Below are 8,153 nucleotides of genomic sequence, written 5' to 3' on the forward strand. Positions count from 1 at the left end.
CCCATAGCCCACTGGGGCACCTGGTTAACCCTCGCAGGACCACTTCACTCCAGTAATGAGCTGTGGGGCGTGAGCCTCTGCACCACTGCCCCCTGGTGGAGAGAACGGGACCTGCTGCTCTGTGTGTCAGAGGCTCCAGACTGCTGGGAACCTGAACCTCAAAACTCAGGGGAAGCTGTTTCGGAGGAAGCAAAGGAGAACCAGGGTCCCCAGCCCCACTATCCCCAAAGGGGTAGGGGGAAGGCGGGGAAGGGTGAACTTGCCCCTCCCCCACTCACACCCCCCCTAAATGGGCCCTGGGTTCCCCGCCCCACCTCTGGTATCTTCAGAGGGGTCTCAGCTGGTGTCTCTGGGCTCTTTGGGGGAGCACTGAGGCCACGGCCCCCCCGGCAGCAAACATCAGCGCGGTCTGGCTGGCTGCCCACAAATGGTCCAGCAGCAGGGGGCTGTAACTGTTCATCCCAGGTCCCCTGGGGCCAGCGTGCACCCCGGTCCCTGGGCCCCGCCCGGCCAGCACCCCGGGGAGCAGGGGCGAGCCGGCGCGGCCTGGAACCCAGACGCTGGCTAAAGACGAGCAAGGGAGGAATTCAGGCAAGGGGAAGGGCCATGGAAGCCATGCGGGAAGGGATTTTATTGAGACGCACCCATTTTATTGAGACACACAGACAGTCTATTCGGCCACGAACCCCCCATCCCCATCCTGCGTCAGCACGGAGCTCGCAGGGCAGGAAACCCCCCCACACCCAGCCATCGCCGCTGGGCTCCTGCCCCGGTGGGAGTTCACACAAGCGACGCGACACAACTGGGTCTCAGCCCAGCCCGACATGGGGCTTGCGGGTTCAAGGCAGGTCAGGGTGGGCCCGGTGTGGTGGATCAGGGCGCAGGGTGGTAGTGGGGCGAGCTGGTGCGGAACGGGGCAGCCCCAGCCTGCCTGGCTCCTGGCAGGTGTTTGGGTCGCTCCATCCGGCCAGGGACCGTACCCAGCCGGCCAGTAGGGCGGAAAGGGGAATGCCGGCAGATAGTTCAGTCTCAGGTTGCTCCTCGGCCCAGCGAGGCCTCCACTTTTCAGATCTGTCCCTGGCCACGTCCCCTCCAGAGGCCAAATCCCGCTGGGCACTGGCTGAGGGTCCCCTGGGGGATACCGGGAGGGCAGCACCGCACCACCCCGGGCCTTCTTCGCAGCGGCCGGGAGATGCTCTGCTCCTGGCGGGCTGCCCTCGGCCACGGGCCGGAGCCTCGGCCCCAGCAGGGAGCGCCCCGCTGCGCTGTCTGCCCCCCTGGGGCTCGCCGTCTCCCCCAGGTCCGGCTGCTGACGCTGGCCCTTGCGGAACTTGGCCCGGCGGTTTTTGAACCACACCTGGCAGGGGAGGGGCCAAAGGGATGATTAATGACTCAGCCGGTGTCGGCCAGCGGCCTGCACCGTGCACGTGGGACCCACCCGCGCTTGCTGGGGCGTTCTTCCCCCTCAAGGGGGGCACAGACCTGCCCAAAGGCATGACAGCACCATGGTTCCCTGCCCCACACAGTCTAGATGGAGGGGGAGATACAGGCCAGTCCCATGGGGTGGGGGAGGCAGAGGGACCCGAAAGGGTAAGTTCCTGAAAGAGCCAGACCCCCCCCCCCAGCCCAGCTCCCAAGGGAGCCACTGGCAGCCCAGATCCAGCCCGGTCTGCAGCTCCCCAGGGCGTGGGTGCGGGGCGCCCGTTGGGGTTACCTGGACCCTGGCCTCGGGCAGGTTGATGAGCACAGCCAGCCGCTCCCTGGTCACTGCGTCGGGGTAGTGGGTTTTCTCAAAGGCTGTCTCCAGTGCCTCCAGCTGGGGGCCGGTGAATGCCGTGCGGCTCCGGCGCTGCTTCCGGGGGATCCCGTAGCGTGCTTCCAGCAGGAGCTCTGGGGAGCAAGGAGAGGGACTGGAATGAAAGAACTCAAATCCTCAGGGTGGAGTCAACTCCTGGGGCCTGCCCTGCCACAGAAAAACAATCCTCAGAAAGCACCTCAACATGCTTCACTTGAGGTCATCCACCCACCACTGAAATGCAGCCACCTCTGGGGTAGGGCATGGCAGCTGTTTCACAGCCCACAGCAATGCTGCACAACCAGTTGGAAGAGAAGCTGAAGAAGACTTCTCGGGGCAGATCTGGGCAGGGCCAATGGCATCGCCCATGCTGGAATTTGGCCAGGACACCTGAGTTCAAATTCCTGATCTTGTGAAAATTAAAGTACCACAGGGACCTTTAAGGACCTGATGCCCCTTCCCGCCGCAGCGCAGTGCCCCACACACCACGATGCAGCTGGCTCAGACCCCTGTGGCCAGCAGCATGTCTTACCCTAGCGGCTTTCCTTGGAGGCTTCCCAGCTACCGAACCCGCCTGAGGCCCGACCATTTATTCCTACTGGGGAGCAGAGCGGGACCCCGTCGTCCCCGCTCAGGGAGAGATCTCCAGTACTGGACACTACCCACACGGAGAGGTGGGGGCAAGGCCCAGCTCAGGGGTCCCCATCTGGTACATTTCCTATAAGGAACGTGACTGCAATAGGCCAGGTGTGTCCGTGGGTCCTGGCCCTGCGTCCTTAGATCACAGCATCACGGGGCTTAGGCTGCTGCTCCGGCCCCCAGCACTGTCCGGGCAGCTCCCAATCTTTGCTGCAGTTTTCCGCACAACCCCGGTAAATTGGCAATGCCTCGCGCCACGCCCTGCTCCCCCCAAGCCAGACCCCCGCTCCTCGCCCACCCTACCTGCTAGCCGATCCACCACGCTCACTGCACGCAGGGAGGAGGGTTGTGGGGCCGGGGCGGGCAGCAGCTGGTTCAGGCTGTAGTTCAGGGAGAGGGGGTTCATGCTGCCGAGGGTCTGAGCACCCTCGCCGAGGTAGTACATGGAGGGGCCCAGCTGGCAGCCGGGGGTCTCACACCAAGGCCCTGGAAACAAAAGGCAGCTTTAAAATATAGTCACCGTAAAGAGAGCAAGTCAGCTGCACCCCAGCGGCCGTGTAGGGAGAGGGGGGAGCATCCGGGGTTCTGCCTGGGAGGGTTGGGGCAGCAGGGCAGTGCCTGGCAGAGAGAGGGAGGACAGAGCATGCCAGTGATCTCCTAACGCAGAGATTTGGGCCTCAAATATGTGGCCTGAATTATTGTTTATTCTTTGTATTCCAGGAACATCTAGAGGCCTTGGCCAAAGCTCGGGGTCTGGCGCGCAGGGTGCTGTACACCCAGGGAGAGGGAGACCCTGCCCTCAGGGAACTGACAGTCTAAATGGATCAGACAGGCAATGGGTGGGAAGGGAAACTGAGGCACGGAGCACGGCTGTGACTTACCCCAGGTCACCCAGCAGGTCACAGGTCACGCTTCGAGCCCTCAGCTATACACACGTCTATCCACCCTGGTGGTGGGTGTCTGTACTTACCACTTCCACAGACCCCCTTCATATGGCCCTGTACACACAAACGGACCCTCGCCGTGCCCCTCAGGGTGGGACAGAGCCCCAGATCCCCCAGGCCGGCAGCTGTGACGCCAGCCCTTGGCATAAACGGCTTCTTCCGTCACCGAGCTCCCCTTTATTTCTGATGCCAACCGTTCTGAACCAATCAGAGCAAGGGGGGCGGTCGGTGTGGAACAAGGCCAGCTAAGAGCAATGCCCCTCACCCACATCCCGTGTTTCTTCCCCTCCCCAAGCACCCCACATGCTCAGGGCATACATGGGGGTGAGGGTATGTGCACATGCCTATGGCTGGGGAGCGCTTTGTACCCAGGATTCCTAGTAATATGCCTGCGGGCTCCCCAAAACCATCCCCCCCCCATGGCATTCATACACGCAATCCCCCCTTGTCTCAGAACTGCCCTTGGGCAGCATTGATCCAGATGATGCTTTAGCCCTGCCTGATAAACCAACGATCCATCCACCAGCTCTGCTGCACTTCTCTGATCTCCAGCCAGTTCACCAATAACTTCCTGTAGGCAGGGCACCTCTGGGCAGGGGAAGTCTAGCCCAGTGGTTAGGGAATGGCACTGGGTAGGTGCCCATGTGACCCTAGGATATGTGAGCTCTGCACACCCAGTCCAGGTGCTGACTTCAGGTTTGAGCCCAAGCCCTGCTTCTGTCCACACACAAATCAGCCTGAGTCAAGTCAGCCAGGACCAGGTCCTAGAGCTCTGTTAGTGGAGTGGGTCAGAGCCCAAGGCTCCCAGAGATTTGGTCCGAGCCCTGTCATTTCGCCGTGTGGATGCAGCTTAAGCTGCAGAGCCGAGTCCAGTCTGGGTAGCGCAATATGGACGTATGTGAGACCCGGGTCCAGCAACTGAGAGCCCAGGTTCACAAAGCAGTGTGGATGCTCAAGCACAGGCTTGGAATCCCCGACACCACAGACCTGGGTTTACAGTGCAGTGCAGGGTACATCCACACTGCAGAAAACCACGGCAGCGAGTCTCAGAGGCTGGGTCAACTGATTCAGGCTTGCAGCACGGGGCTAGGAACAGCCATGTGGACGCTCACACTCGGGCTGGAGCCTGAGCTCTGGGCCCTATTTTTAGCCCCATTGCGCAAGCCCAGATCAGTTGACCCGGGCTCTGAGACGTGGCGCCGCGGGGATTTATGGCAGTGTAGACGGACCCTCAGTGTCTGAGCTCCTCTTTTGTGAAGTGGGGAGAGCAGCACGTCTGGAAATGAACCGTTTCATCCCCGTCTTGTTCGATAAGGTACCGACGTTTCCTCTCGGCTTCCTTTGGGCTAAGCGCATTTCGGCGTTTCTGTTCGTAAGATGACACTGTCTTTACAGAGCCCCTGGTCAATGTTATTTTAATATTTCCCATTACGGGAAGAGGTCCAAATCAACTGGTTTTTGGAATTTCTGTTTTGCTGAAAATTTCGACGTTTCATCCCGATTCAGGACATCAATTCCATTTTCCAGCCCACTCTAGAGCTAACCTTTCCTACAACGTTCCCCCCACCCCTCCACTTAAAGGGCCAGCTTTCCACTTCTCAGAGTCGCGGCAGCTGTCACCTGCAGGCCTGAGCAGAGGCAGGTGGAAGAGCAAAGGGGGCTGGCTGGCCATGGGGCAGCCCTACTCCGGTGTAGAACCAAAGAGAGAGGAAAGGCGGGCGTGGTCTCCCGGGGTCCCATGGGGATAATGCTGTGATACCTTTTGCCTCTCGGTACCCGGGGCCTGAGCCTCCATTGCCCTGCAGCTAGTGCAGTCGTGCACGCTAGTGCAGTGCGCATGCAAAGCATCACCGTTCTGTCTGGAAGCATTCACGCCCACCTTGCACGGCTGTGACTGCACACGGCTGCGAGGAGCACCGGGGAGTCAGGTCCCCGGCCTCTCCGCGCCCAAGGGGCTCAGGCCGAAGGGCAGCCAGCAGAGCTGTGGGCGGGCATAGCAGGGGGCTGCAGATCAGGAGTGAGGGGCATCAGCAGAGCGGTGTGTATGGGGAGAGCCCAGGGCTGGCATAGCAGGAGGACGGTGGGCAGGATCGGAGGGCAAAGCTGGGGAAAGGGAGCCTGGCACTGCATCTCCCCACTCTGTGCCTGTCTCTCACCCGCCCGATCCATCCCCCGCTTTCGGGACCACCCAGCTGACCCATGCTGATGACAAAGGGTCGTTTTTCTTGAGGCACATGGGCTGCTCCCTGTCCCCCCTCCCTCCGGCAGAGGGGAGTCCAGGCCTGTGTGATCAGCACCCACCCTAGGCACTGGGCTGGCAGCTCTCCGATCTCCCTGGCGCATCCTGCTTCCTGGGGACTCTGCTGACAGTATCACCCTGAAACACCCCAAGGATCCCCCACATCCAACCCCCCCGCCCCCCGCAGGCTCTCTCACCTCTTCTGACCTGCCCAGGAAGGACACCAGCCTCCTCTTCTCCCCACGACAGAGGGCCCCAGGGCTATGGGGAACCACGGCCAAAATTTCTCCCAGCTTCTCTGCCCTGGGCTATTTAAAAGGGATCAGCCCATACCCCCCTCTGCCTGTTGCAGCTGCCAACCAATGGGGCTGGGGGAAGCCTCCAGCCAGATTAGGGATTTGGTTTTCGTCCTCTCCAAAGGGAATCGCAATGGTTTCTAAGCTGGGCTCAGCTCATGGGGGTCCCATTATTCCCCATTCAGGCTGTGGATTAGACGCGGGCAGGGGTGGAAGAATGCAGAGGGTTGGGCTGCGGACCCCCACCCCTCTCCACCATCCCCTCCCCCCGCACCCTCTTGCTGGTTCGGTTGTTCGACAGACGGCAGGTGGCATTGCCTAGTGAACAGGGCAGCTGAGGACTCCTGGGTTCTACTCCACTGGCCTCCTGTGTGACCTCGGGCAAATCATTTCCCCTCCCGACCCCACACACCTCCGTACCTCAGTTTACCCAGCTATGGAATGGGCATGGCGAGCCTGGGGCTGGGAGTTCCTGTCTGCCGAGTGCAGCCTGTAACTGCAGAGCATTGAGATCCTTCCCTGGCGGGCTGTGGGGAGAAGGAATTTAAAAGCTGCCCCCAGACTGCAGGGCCCACGGCAGTGGTGGGGCTGGAATGGTGTGAGTCCTACCAGGTTCGCACACACAAACATGGGGGGACACAGACACAAACACAGGCCATCGCAGCTAGTGAGGATTTTCGAGTCGGCGAATCAAACAACAGCCCTTCCCCTTCGCTGCCAGCTTTCCATGCAGCCCTCGAAGCGCTGAATCAGTCTGATGTTTTGCAGTCGCACGTAACAGCCCAGCCAAGACCAGGCGCTGCTCAGGCCCAGACTGAGACTCAGCCCCCACTCCGCCCGCCCCCCCCTCCCCCCCCGGATCTTCCAGTCCACACGGACAAGACAAAGGACTCACTAACTCACTCCTCTCCTTCCAGGCTGGCAGGGGCACCCCAGGTCCCACGGCGAGTTAGCAGACAGTTCGGGAACCCAACGCCCCTGCTTCTTAGTCCAGTGCAGTCCCCCCCACACATCGAGCTCACAAAGGTCCCATAAGCCAACTTTTGGCTCATGGAATTTCATACAGAACATTTTGCTGCTTCTTTTTGCATGGTTTTGCACCCCCTGAACAACCAACCCTACAATAACAAACCAGTGTACCCAACCTAGATCCCACAAGGCACCCTACAATAACAAACCAGTGTCTGGAGGCCACGTTCTTATGAGCAACCCTACAATAACAAACCAGTGTACCCAACCTAGATCCCACAAGGCACCCTACAATAACAAACCAGTGTCTGGAGGCCATGTTCTTATGAGCAACCCTACAATAACAAACCAGTGTACCCAACCTAGATCCCACAAGGTACCCTACAATAACAAACCAGTGTCTGGAGGCCACGGTCTTATGAGCAACCCTACAATAACAAACCAGTGTACCCAACCTAGATCCCACAAGGTACCCTACAATAACAAACCAGTGTCTGGAGGCCACGGTCTTATGAGCAACCCTACAATAACAAACCAGTGTACCCAACCTAGATCCCACAAGGTATCCTACAATAATAAACCAGTGTCTGGAGGCCACGGTCTTATGAGCAACCCTACAATAACAAACCAGTGTACCCAACCTAGATCCCACAAGCCACCCTACAATAAAAAACGGTTACTCACCTTTTGTCACTGTTGTTCTTCGAGATGTGTTGCTCACGTCCATTCCAATCATGTGTGTGCGTGCCGTGTGCATGGCCGTCGGAAAGTTTTTCCCCTAGCAGCACCCGCTGGGTCGGCTGTGGAACCCCCTGGAGTGGCACCTTCATGACGCTCAATATACGACCCTGCCGACCCGGCGTCCCTCCTTTCCTTCTTGCCGGCTACTCTGACAGAGGGGAAGGGGGTTTGGAATGAACGTGAGCAACGCATCTCGAAGAACAGCAGTTACGAGAGGTGAGTAACCGGTTTTTCCTCTTTGAGTGCTTGCTCGTATCAATTCTGGTTAGGTGACTCCCAAGCCTACCTGGGCAGTGGGGTCGGAGTGAAGGAAACGCAGATTGTAACCGCTCTACCGAAGGCCACGTTGTCCCTGGCGTGCCGGATGACGGCGTAATGCGAGGTGAAGGTGTGCTCCGAGGACCACGTCGCCGCCCTGCAAATTTCCTGGGTCGGCACCTGGGCCAGAACCACCACTGATGAGGCCTGGGCCCTAGTGGAGTGCACGGTGAGAGCTGGGGTCGGCAGCCCGGCCAGCTCATAGCAAGACG

The 8,153-nt window shown here is 59.8% G+C and overlaps 1 protein-coding gene across 1 annotated transcript; it reads right to left on the minus strand.

Annotated features, from left to right (window-relative positions):
* Positions 1-670: 670 nt before the first annotated feature.
* Positions 671-7,639, minus strand: LOC311513217 (uncharacterized protein; the record flags this gene model as incomplete). The annotated part of the gene is made up of 4 exons (XM_084614898.1): positions 671-1,357; positions 1,715-1,890; positions 2,738-2,920; positions 7,567-7,639. The coding sequence occupies 4 exons, from the start codon at positions 7,637-7,639 to the stop codon at positions 671-673; spliced, it is 1,119 nt and encodes a 372-aa protein (XP_084471024.1).
* Positions 7,640-8,153: the final 514 nt, after the last annotated feature.

This window comes from Lepidochelys olivacea (assembly GCF_965140295.1).
Source record: "Lepidochelys olivacea isolate rLepOli2 genome assembly, chromosome: 25".
Classification (NCBI taxonomy): Eukaryota; Metazoa; Chordata; order Testudines; family Cheloniidae; genus Lepidochelys; species Lepidochelys olivacea.